General features: G+C 37.8%; 2 protein-coding genes across 2 annotated transcripts in view; both read left to right on the top strand.

Annotated features, from left to right (window-relative positions):
• The window catches only part of LOC123514607, a 102,697-nt gene extending 92,814 nt beyond the window's left edge, over positions 1-9,883 (top strand). Inside the window, exons 5-9 of the mRNA XM_045272576.1 lie at positions 226-401; positions 710-900; positions 1,351-1,513; positions 1,875-2,257; positions 2,510-9,883. Coding sequence (XP_045128511.1) covers positions 226-401; positions 710-900; positions 1,351-1,513; positions 1,875-2,257; positions 2,510-5,744 — 4,148 coding nt within the window. The 3' untranslated portion in view covers positions 5,745-9,883. The remainder of the gene's footprint in view (positions 1-225; positions 402-709; positions 901-1,350; positions 1,514-1,874; positions 2,258-2,509) is intronic.
• A 473-nt stretch (positions 9,884-10,356) lies between these two features.
• Positions 10,357-12,500, top strand: part of LOC123514988 — a 25,452-nt gene continuing 23,308 nt past the window's right edge. Inside the window, exon 1 of the transcript XR_006677728.1 lies at positions 10,357-10,536. The gene's annotated coding sequence lies outside the window, so the exon portion shown is untranslated. The remainder of the gene's footprint in view (positions 10,537-12,500) is intronic.

Here is a 12,500-nt window from a genome sequence, read left to right as displayed (position 1 = left end):
TATTCATACAAATGTTTTGAATATACAAATACTAGATAAAGTTTTAATATGTATGTATTTATTTATTTTATTATTGTTCTTTAATATGAAAGTAGCCATACTTAAAGAGTTTAATTTATAAACAAGTACCATAGATAATACCAGAATTTTTCAAATATCCATAATTTGGAACACTGATTATTCTGAATTATACTTTTTTTACACTTATGAATATTTTAATTGCAGGAACCCCAGATCCTGGTCCTATCTATTCTCAACTTGGTGCTGCCTCTACACTGCCAGAGTTGCGTACCAAGCTAGAACAACATACAGGACAGATGGGGAAAGCAATCAGAATTGAGAAAGTCACTTACACTGGCAAAGAGGGAAAAACTGAATCTGGCTGCCCTTTAGCCAAATGGGTTAGTATGAGTATTAATCAAAATGTACATACAACCTCATATTATTTAATTGAGCAAATTTTCCAATTATTTTAATGTAATGAATATTGAATATAAGAATCAGATATTTGCAGAGCACTATGCAAAAGTAAAGCATTGTCAGCACATTCTTTGTTATGTCACTCATTTATTGCATTTTACTGACTAGAAGTTTGCGTGTGTGTGTGGATGGATAAAATTTTTGTCCTAGACAATTCTTACTAAAAGTTCTTTAATATCAAGAATAAACTGAAATATTTCATGAAATTTTCACATCCTTCTCATTTCAGATCATCCGTCGCAGTGGACCAGAAGAAAAAACTCTTGCTCTGGTAAAGCACCGCTCCAAACACACATGTTCCACATCCTGGATTGTGATTGCTCTTGTTGCCTGGGAAGGAGTTCCATTAAATATTGCTGATGACATGTATTCCACGATGGTCTATAAACTAAACAAATTTGGAACTCCTACTGAAAGGAGGTAAAATTTGAACTCTTTTTACATAATTTTATTTTGTATATTATAAGACTCACAGGGAACAGTTCCTAAGGCATTGTGGAACAGTCAAAATGTAGATAGCTGTGATGTTCAGATTGCTGTTGTGATCCCATGGATATTTGACACAACTTGAATTGTCAATTATAATAGTCTCACTGTGATGTCTTAATTTGGTCTCTAGTTGGCTGTTACTATTTCTGTCCCAGGAGAAATGTGAGATGCATTTTCAGGCAGTACTTTGATTATTATTCAGAGATATCTGCTTTTGCATGTTAGCATCTTAATCACTTGATTACCTTCACCTATTAAACTTAAAGCTGTACTCTTAAGCAAGTTTAGATTTTTCACTCCTTATCATTTTAACTTTTTGCTGTTGCTACTCATAGAAGGAATATATTACATGTGTATATTAATATCTGTACTGTTTTCCAGATGCGGTGTTAACGAGGACCGCACTTGTATCTGTCAAGGCCTAGATCCAGATACGTGTGGAGCCTCATTCAGCTTTGGTTGCTCATGGTCTATGTATTACAACATGTGCAAATATGCTCGCAGTAAGACTGCAAGAAAATTCAGGCTAACTGATGAGCAAGAGGTATGAAATACTATGAAACTTTTTTTCCTTGTTGAATCATTATTCCCATATGAATTGCATTTGTAATTTTTTGAAATTTGGAAAGTTTAAGGAAGTTTGTATGATTACATTGTAATACAGAAAAGTACTTATCAGCAAAAATGACATGGAAGGTCTATGCACAAGTAAATTGATTAGTGGTAGTAGATAATTGTGTTGTACTGTAGGAGGGGAGAGGGAAACATGCTAATGTGGCACATTCATCCTGCAGAACTTTATGATAAGCTGCTGATCAACAATGTTTTATTGTTAGGTCGCTCAAATTGAAGTGATCATGAATTTTTTTTATTTATTTGTTAATATTATTGTTTTTCTTTTACAGGAAAGTGAAATTGAACACAAGCTACAAACTCTGGCCACTGTTTTATCACCTGTCTATGAACAATATGCCCCTGAAGCATACAAAAATCAAACTGCCTTTGAGAATGACAGCCTTGAGTGTCGCTTGGGCTACAATGGAGGCCGTCCATGGGCAGGGGTCACAGCCTGTGCAGACTTCTGTGCCCACTCCCACAAAGACAACCACAACATGAATAATGGCTGCACTGTAGTAGTCACTCTAACAAAACATCGTGGATTCACCAAACCAGATGATGAGCAGCTCCATGTGTTGCCACTGTACGTTTATGATACAGCTGGTGAGGATGGAACACCTGAGAGCCTTCAAAGCAAGATTCAGTCAGGTGCTCTTGAGGTGCTTTCAAAGTAAGTGAAAGGCGTGGCTATTCATCTCGTAATATTTAATGTATTGCATAGTGTTTCTTGAACTTCTCAAAATTCCAATATTTAGATATATTCATAGATATGATTTAATTAAATAAACTGCCTGGTACTGAATTATGTAGATGTATGTAGCAAATTAGAATTTTTATTACTAACAATATAAATCCAGTGCTCTTATGTTTTGTGAGTAGAATAAGTGACAATACATCTAAAAAAAAATTTTTTCCACTTCAGATATCCATGTGAAATACGACTTAGAACAGAGCCTCTTCTATCTTGTCGGGCAAGAAACCTACTAGCGAGAGGCCTGCCTCTCCCAAAACGAATCAAGGGTAAAGGAAAACAAAAAACAAAAGTCACTCTAGGAAGAGGAAGAGTAGTTGATGGGTTAAATAATTCTTCCTCTGGTGCAGACTGTGGCAATCTACTGGGTGTTGACCTTGACTGTATTTTAAATGGCATTGACTTTAGTGATCCAGATGATGTTCTAAGCAACTATGGACTCAATGGTTCTGATTTTAATTGGGTACTAGAAGCTAGACCAGATAATGACTTTGGACTTTCTTGTGATTTGGACCAGATCATTGCAAGCAAAAATGATAGTACAAGCAGTGATGATGTAATATCTTCCAGTGAACCAATACAAAATAATAATCCTGAGAGTGAGAAGAGTACAGAGTGTGTGGCAGCTCCAGAAAGCCAATTAAACCAAAGACTGAATGTTCCAGCCACTGCCCAGATGTCAACAACTGAATCTCTCTGTGGTTCAGGTGAAGTTCCTATTGCCTCAATAGGAAGTTCACCTAAATCAGTAGTTGGTTCCCAGGTATCTCCTGTAGTACAAGGTAGTTTACACCAGGCAAATTCTTCAATGCCACCTCCCCAGTCTCCTGCTCCTAAAAGACCTTATTCTCCCCAGTCCTTGAGTTCTCCCATTTCATCTTGTTCCACAACACCTCTGCCACCTCAGTCTGTCAGTCCAAGTGCATCTCCCCAGCCATCTCCAACAGTATTTTCAGTTCCTCAGTTGTCTAGCCCATGTGCATCACCACTCAGCTCACCTTCTGCAAGATCTGTAACTCCATCTAATCCTCAGCCCCCAACAAGTCCTTGTTCTTCACCTCTTCCGTCACCATATTGTAAGTCATTCACACCTCAGAATCCTCCCCAGTCAATGACACCCAGCATCTCTCCAATTCCCTCATGTGTCACAGAGTCTGCAACACATTCAAATTGCACACAATCACCTCAGAGTTGTCCATCATTAATGGCATCCCCTGTAGGGGCTCCTGTGGGAGTACCAACTCCACATCAGTCACCTCAAGGTCAAGCCTGTCCTGTTAGTACACCACTAACTCCTGTCTCATCACCAAAGTCTAGTGGCCAAGGGACTGCCAACACTCCACTTTTTCACCCTACGAGTATCTATCAGCAGCCTTGTACAAATAAAACTGAAAATCAACAACATAACTTTAGCAAGGTACAGAATGAACAGTATCATTCTTCTCAAACTTCACAAAATACTCATTCCACTGCATGCAGTATGCAACATGCGATGCAAAATGGTATTGACCCAGCTCTCCAAATGCACTATATAAGTACAAATCAATGTAGTAGGGGACCAAATATGCAAGAAACTATGCCTTTCCATCAAGATAGATTAAACAATAATCCTTTTTCCAATTCAACCAGTGAAGAGAACCCCTTTGGTGGTGAGCATTATAACAAACCCAAGGAACCTGAAACCATAATAAGAAATAGTGACAATATACACAGTTTCCATGATCCAGAAATTGGAGGTGTAACTATTGCTCTGACCCATGGTTCGGTGCTATTTGAATGTGCCAAACATGAAATGCATGCCACAACTGCACTCAGAAACCCAAATAGACGTGATCCACAAAGAATTAGCCTTGTGTTTTATCAACATAAAAACTTGATATACAGAAATCATGGATGGGCAAGATTTGAGGAAAAAATGGAAAAGAAACGAAGTGAAGAAGAAAGATTAATCAAAGAAGGAAAGCTGAAACCTTCTCCAAGGAAAAAAAAGAAAATGATGAAAGATGGTTTTGTATTCCCAGAGGAGTGTAATCCAGTGATAAAAACAGAACCTGATATGCAGAGAATAAATGGTGTTGCCCAAGTGAGGGAAGATTCCCAGATGAGTCCAGCTCATAGTGAAGGACATGGCATTGGCTTGGGGAATAGAGTTGGACATCCAGAGGGTCACCAACTTGACAGTAAGCCAGCTACTATATGTCGACCCTCTGGAATGAGGATTCCTAATCATCCAGATCTCAAATCTCCTCCAATTAGCTATGCTGTTTATAATAAAAATCTTCCATCTGTCATAGAAAGTCCCAGAGCTTATAGCCCTACTCAAAAACACGGTGTTTCATCACAAGTTGCAGCTTATTCTGTGGCCTCACATCCTGCTCACTTAATCACCACTGCAGCCCCCACTCTTAGTGTTAATATGCAGAAGCCCCAAGTATCACCTGATCACAATTACACTGGGGTACTAAACATGCATGAAAATTTCTACAGGGAGCCCAGAAGACCTCCATTTAATGTTTCCATGCAAGAATTCAATCCATATAATTGTGGACATAACCCAAATGCAGACACATACCAAGGTGCTTGTCAACAAAATCATGGCCCCTCTAATCACAATAACATGAATAGTATCCCAGTTTCCAATTCTCAAAATGTTTCAAACCATCTACATAATCCTATGCCAAGTCCTATCCAAAATCCTTTGCACAGTCCCCATAATAATGCAATGCAAAGCCCCTATGGCACTCCTATGCATAGTCCTCACATCAATTCACTTCAGAGTCCTCATAACAACCCAATGCATAGCCCTCTTGGCATTCCAGCTCAGAGTCCTTTAGCTAATCCAATGTTAAGTCCACATGGAAATCCTCACCCATCTCCAATGTTGAGTCCCCATACAAATCCACACAACACTCCAATGCAAAGTCCTCACGGAAATACTCAAGTAGTACCTATGCCAAGTCCATATAGTAATTCCCATAACACACCTGTGCAAAGTCCATATTCTAATCCTCAGAGTACGCCAATGCCAAGTCCTCATGGTAATCCACACAGTACATCCATGCAGAGCCCTCATATGAATTCTCAAAATACTCCATTACCAAGCCCTCACAACACTCCAATGCAAAGTCCACATTCTAATCCTCACAATGTCATCATGGGTCAAAACCCTGGTTATCCAAATCAAGTGTCTCAGCCATCTTATGGATTAACACCTCCATACAGCCCAGGCCCTCATGGTTCAATGCCACAAGGAACCCCACTTCCTAATTTCACCAATGTTTCTGGTAATTACAATCCACTGACTCCACGAGCACCTCCTGTCCACCCAACCCCTACCTGGTCAGAGACTAGATATGCTCCATCTTTTAGAGTGACTGGACCTTTCAGTGAATGGCAAGGGAGTTGAGAGTGTGGTCTCAGATTTCCTAAATCTTGTTATTCTTGATTCTTGCTGTTACTGTGTTACTTTTCAAATGCTGTGTAACTTTAGTGTTTGGCTGTGAGCTGGCTATAGAAGCTCAAAATATGGTAGCTGCAGTGTTACTGGTCACAAAGAGTGAAAACTTATTTTCTGTTCAGATATAGCACTAGTCGATATTTATTTATTTGTGACTGAAGTAAATGAAAGTTGTTTTTGAAGAGAAACTATGAGTGTACAGTATGTAACCTTTTGCCATATCACAAGCCATTACTTGTGTAATGATCTCATGTGAGTGAAAGATGTCTTGTAGAACTTTTGCTGAAAATTCTCTTTTTTATTAAAGAATCAGTTGTATAGTTGTAAGGTAGTCTTACCAGAAGTGTTGCTTCTTAGATGGCTTATTTATCATTTTTTCCTGTATATAGTATGCAGACTGTTTAGTTTTAATGTAAGAATTTTCATAATTCTGATGATTGAATTTCAACAAAATACAGTGCATTTTTTTTTTTTTTTTTTTTTTTTTTTTTTCTCTCTTTTTTGAAAATTAAGTGTTGAATCAACCAAACACAGACGAGAAGTCTGTTTTATCTGGTGATTTTTAATACTCAGAAGTGTTCTCTGAATGGTGTGGGGAATAATCAGATGATTGCTCAAATATTCTCCATTAATATTTGAATTTATTTTTTTGGAAATGAAGCACTTATAAGCCAAGATGATGACTAGTCTATGCAAGGCATTTTTAAGAAATTTAGCCACGTACTTTATTTTTCTTAGGGTAATTATTAACGTATTTTTGGCCAAAAGGAAGGCCTTGATGATGTTATTGTTTTAAGGACATATACAGACAGGATCATTAAGTACATACAAAGTACACCCATTCAGATTCTCACCTCTAATCTCAAAAAAAAAAAAAAAAAAAATACTACAAAGCAGTTGTGGACACATCCCCCAGCCCAAAGTACAGTAATTGCACCAGAAGGGCAAGCCATAAGTCTCTGTAGATCACGTTCCGTTGGAGAAGGTTGGCTTACGCCAGTCATTTGAACAATTTATCATTGTGCCTGTAATAAGGCTTAACAACTGGAGATGATGGGCAACAGGAGCGTGATGTATATGGGTCTTGTCAAGCAACAGTCTAGACTAAGTTGCCAATGGGCATAATTTGATTGAAGCCCTCCACATGCATGCAGCCAAGACACAGACTCCTTCATCAGTAAGATTTTTCATGAATTGACCATTTTATCGTAATTTAACCCTTCACATCTGCTTTTCATATTTCATCATGTAGTACCTTCTTCTTTTTCATGTATTTTATTTTTTTAAGAAATTTACTTTGTTCTTCTATATAATTCATATTTTGAGACTTTCCAGTCATTCTGAATAGTAATTTTCTCATAACTGTTGCGGAAGTCTTGGATTGGCTACATAAGCCTCTGTCGCCTTACTATCATCATCTCTTGTACAAATAACTTTTCTGCTGTCTCTTCCTTCCTTTACTTTTCTATCAATTATCTTGACAAATGAGGTGCACTAGTTCATAATCACCCTTTAGGAGTAAAAAGCTGTAATTTTTGGATAATATTAATCCTGTGCTACATGCAAAAAAAGAGAGTGAAAAATAAGCCTGAGAATCTTTTTGTATTTTTACATGCATTTTGATACTTTTATTGAAGGCAAAAGTGAAGTATTGTTTTGTAGCAGTACCTATGAGCGGGATGTAGAGAGGGGTTGGGGTGGACCCACTGGAATGAGCTCTGTTGATGACATGTATTTTTCATCCTACTGTGTTTTTTAAAAGTGGCATTGTGAACTCTAGGCAAGATAGACTTTTTTTCATTGGGGTTGTTTTAATGTCCGAAGATAATTTAGACAAGTCCAAACCATACAAAAGGTTCAAAGTTACTCGCAACTGTGTGGTGATTGTGGTGTTTGTAGAACTCGACAAGGTCTTACACTTCACCTAAAGTTGCCCATCTGGTCATATATACATTGCCACTGTTGCCTTCCTTCCTGGTGCCCTAATGTAGTAAGTAAACAAACGCTTGATTGTTGGATAAGTCGTGATGCTGGATTTTAAAGTACAAATTAAATACCACCCTCATTCTTAAGTTATAGTGGCACTCCTCTTTACACCCCGCAGGCTTAGTTGAGATATCTTTAAATATTTCTGTCTGTCTCTTTCCTATATAAATAACCACTATCTGTTTTTCTCCTTATGGCCTAGTCATATGTCTGTCGCAGAACCCCATTTTTATAATTCCTATTTCATCCCATGATCATAAGGCAAGATGTATTTTTGTGACATAGAAATTGATGTTGTCCAATCATGTCTGGCATATCTGTCATGTTCACCAAACAACCACTGGTACATAAGGCTGTATAATATGTAAGGTTTGAATTTTATTTTTTATTTTTTATTTATTTATTTGTTTTTTTGTTTTTTGTTTCATGCATGCTACAGTATATGGGCCATTATTGTCACTTGAAACTGATGGTGAAATTAACTCCTTGTAATGAGCAGTGTGTAAACAGTCACTAGAAACAATTTTGTATTCATTTATTATGAAAGGACTTTTACCTACTGCGGTGTAACCCAGCAGGCACATAATGGTATTAATGTCAATTTAGAGTTGACATGATACATCAGTATTTGATGAGTGCTGGCATGACATAGTGTTTGGGAAGGAAAGTGCACAGTCTTTATTATGCAATGTTTTGTTTCCTGCTCTGTTGTCACAGAAACACACCAGTATTACAAATGTTTGTGTTGTTGCATCTTTTTATAAATTTTTTTTTCTAATTTGGGGTTTCTGTGATGAGGCAGACTGTCTAATTTAGATATAAACTTCTTGGCTCCCACTCCAGTTACCCTTATCTGACCATAAACAACAAAGCTGGAACTCGAATTCAAGGATATGAGAAAGCAATGATGACGGCAGTGTTACTGAATAGATGATAAAGTCTCATGCTTGTACATACTTTATCTTTAAGGTAGCCAACAGTTATTATGTGAGGGAGTGAACAATGATGAATCTTGTGAAGGGTTACCATAATGTAATTTCCATACTAGGAACACATGGGAAATATCACTCATGGTAATCATGTGCAAGATTCATGATGTTGATTGCATCACCATTATGAATAATGATTATAATCAATGTGCCGATAGATATGCTCTTTTTCCCTTTGCTGATAATTATGTTCTGTTTAGATGCAATAATATATAAAATTGTTTGTGAAGTTTGTCAACACTCCACTGTTCGTTTTTACCATATTGCGGTAGTCCACAATAGCGAAGAACTCTGTAAGAATTCCAAGTTCAGTGCTCTCCTAAGGTCGCCTTTGCTCTGATAAAGTAATTCATACAATGTTCTTGTAGCACATGTGACAATATTTAAAACCTTGAACCCCCAAAATGTTGCATTGAAACTTATCTTCTTTCTATTACGAATAGAAAAATAAGTTTTACTGCAATAAGGCAGGTTCAACACAGTAGAATTTGTCACGCGTTTGTGGACCAGCCCTATACAATAGTACCGCACGGCCCCCACACTGTGGCCTGCGGAGCCCCACCAGGTACCCCCCAAAAAAGGACTGTGGCTAAGAGGCTGGTCATGGATAGGTACTGGCAAGGTAATGGTATGGAGGTTATGGTACCAGCAGCCAAGAGTGCCTCGCAGCTGTGGGTCTGAGTGTCCCTCCCTAAGTGAGTTCAGTAGTTTCAGAGACTTTCAATATGGCAGTTTTTTCTGTAGATAACTGTATTGGAAATCCCTCTTATCGTCTGAACTATCTTCTACCACACAAAGAATGTATTCTTGTTGACTGTTGCATGTTAATGTGCCAACATTTTGGGTCTCTCAACTGAGCTACCAGATAATCAAAGTTGCCAGATGCCTATAGATTTTTACACTATGTAAACAACCCAGATTGTTATTATTAGCCGAAAAAATCTATACTTTATCGAGAATCTCGCCGGGACCCAACTACCACTCAGCCTCGCTGTGGTGCACTGATGGTTGCGATAGAGTTAGTATACTAGAGTAGCCCAAATGTAGATGGAACATGTATCAATAATTATGCTGTCTATGTTCTCATCCTCAATAAATGATCAAAACAAGGAATGTGTTGTATGTAAACGAATATCCTTCCACTCGTTTAATATACAGAAAAAAATTATATATATATATATATATATATATATATATATATATATATATATATATATATATATATATATATATATATATATGTGTGTGTGTGTGTGTGTGTGTGTGTGTGTGTATACACACACACAAGGTGATAATATCGATAGTTTTAATGTAATCTGCTGATTTAAATCTGAACTCACAAATGAACCCCAAAAAAGTTTAATAAATAATTAATGCCACCAGCTGTTAGAGGTAAATAATTTTTCATAATTCCTTCACAACATGCTTCTACTTTCCCTTGCGTCAAATATAGCAAGGTTAATCATAAGGGATCTCTTGGGTACAGGGTTTACACAGGTGTTACGCTGTCTGTCATTTTGATTCAGTGTTTGAAAAGTACGACTTTCTATGGTTCGACTCATGAGACCTGAAGCACGTCTGCCCTGGTGCATCTGAGTCCGGTCGCGCTCCGCGTCTGGCAGCAAGTGAGTGGTAGCAGATGCTGTGCGTTCTACGTAAATCAGTCAGCACAGCTCATCACGAACAAACGTAATATTGTTGTTGTTGAGTGTGCACAAACTCAACACAACAGTTACTGCAAATCACAGATGTTACAGAATGATGAGGTGAGCCTACAGGGTTTCCAGGAAAGAGATATTTATCCTACATGCCACTACTTCCCCCCCCCACATTACACATCCCGCAGGCCATCACCACCACCTTCTTGTCACCCCCGACGCATCAAATATGTAATTTTCCACAATTGTTGTTCATATATTTGTTTACGACAATTGGCAACCCAATGAACAAGTGTTGGTATCCAGTATTGAATTCCGATCCTTATTTTGAAGAATACTGCATACCATATTGACCTCTTGAGGATCTGAGTGTGAACGACTTTGTGGGTTTATATTTAAGGAAGTGGTGTGGATAAATTCCATCTTATGTGTGCATAGAGTGAGTGGGTGAAAGATGTATGGCTTCTTGTTCTTGTATTGTGGGTGAGATGTGTGTTTTTGAGTGTTGAAGTCTACTTAGATGGATCGGTAGGTGTTGAAAATTTTGTTATTACATGATACGGCCTAGTGTAGATGACTAAGAATGCAACTGGTTCTTCTTGTCACAGTAGAGATAAAAAAAAAAAAAAAAAAAAGAATGAGATACTTGCAAAAAGCGGACATTTTATTACCATAACCATATAGACTCGACGCAGTAACTATATAGGCCTGGCTACCTGAAGACATGCAGACATGGCAACAGTATCATGTATTTTTGAATTATTTGTCGGTTTCGTTGTGGACTGAGTTACGTCGAGCTTACTATATAATGTGCAGGAAAATCTATATTTTATTAATTTTCAGAGATGTATCTAACGGGCAAAATTACCGATGCGACCATCGTAAGTGCATGATACCCAACTGTTTGTTATATATTTAAAAGTAATACAAGTTACTCGGTGTATAGCGAAACCGACAAATGGTTCATGTGTGTCGTGTCTTATGACTGCAGAACAGGAGTACTGGGCTAATCTGTCAAGCTCTATTAGAAATATTGTCATAGATGACCCAACAGTATGTTATATGTTATTACTGTTAAGGGTTAGTTCTACATAACAGGTAAATGCATGAAGATTGGTTGTATAAATGTAAGAGGAAAGGGTATGGACAAGTTGATGTATGTAAAGAGCTCACTGAGAAGTCCAACATGGTCTGGCTAATCGAGACTAGCTTTTTTTTTAATGGAATGTGAAAAAAAATGGAAGAATGAGATGGACCTTAAAATGAAGTGAACGGGACGGAATCTATGGAAGAATTGAGCTGGAATGAAAGAGTACTCTGGAAAGGTACATATAGAAAGAAGCCACGTTAAATTAAAAAGGTGGTATGATGGAAGTCTGGGAGGTGATCTCTTCCAAGCTAAGGCATGATGTGTGGATGTGAATGTTAATTATTACAGATGGTTTGAATCTTGCACTTAAGTGTGCCAGGTGTGCAGCGTGGAAGAGGATGAGATGTTCTCATCTTCAATAAATCATCAAAGCAAGAAATGTGTTGTAGGGGAAGGTGTGGTAAGACGGATCACTTAACAAAGTATTGACTCTAGAAACCACATTTATATGATTTTTGGTAGTTTGTGGGTTTGTGGTGGTGCTTTGGGACGTTATCTTCGAAGTCCTCACCCGGATCACGGTTTTTAAAGGTAAACAATGAAGCACAAGAATTTTCAAAATAATAATTTTTACTGGGCCAAAAATAAAAGGATGGGGTAAGATGGACCCCCAGGGGTCAATCTTACCCCGCAAACTGAATATGAAGAAACAAATCCTAATTGGCATAAAGCACAAATGAAAAACTCTTCCTCGTCATCATTGTATCTTTCACATTGCCCCTGAGCCAAATTTATTTGTACAAATCAAACGAACAAACAAAAAACAAAATAAAAAAAACTCCCCTTCATCATCATCTATCCCTGCACAACTTAATGACATAAAATCCACACAAAAACCTTTGCCTCAGCATCATCACCATCTATCCCTGCACATTGCTCATGAGCCTAGCTTTTGCAATTAGCACAACAAACCCACTCTTCC

This window comes from Portunus trituberculatus, chromosome 38 (genome assembly GCF_017591435.1).
Source record: "Portunus trituberculatus isolate SZX2019 chromosome 38, ASM1759143v1, whole genome shotgun sequence".
Classification (NCBI taxonomy): domain Eukaryota; kingdom Metazoa; phylum Arthropoda; class Malacostraca; order Decapoda; family Portunidae; genus Portunus; species Portunus trituberculatus.
The sequence above is the reverse complement of the archived record's forward strand: the minus strand, read 5'-3'. Positions and strand labels throughout refer to the sequence as shown.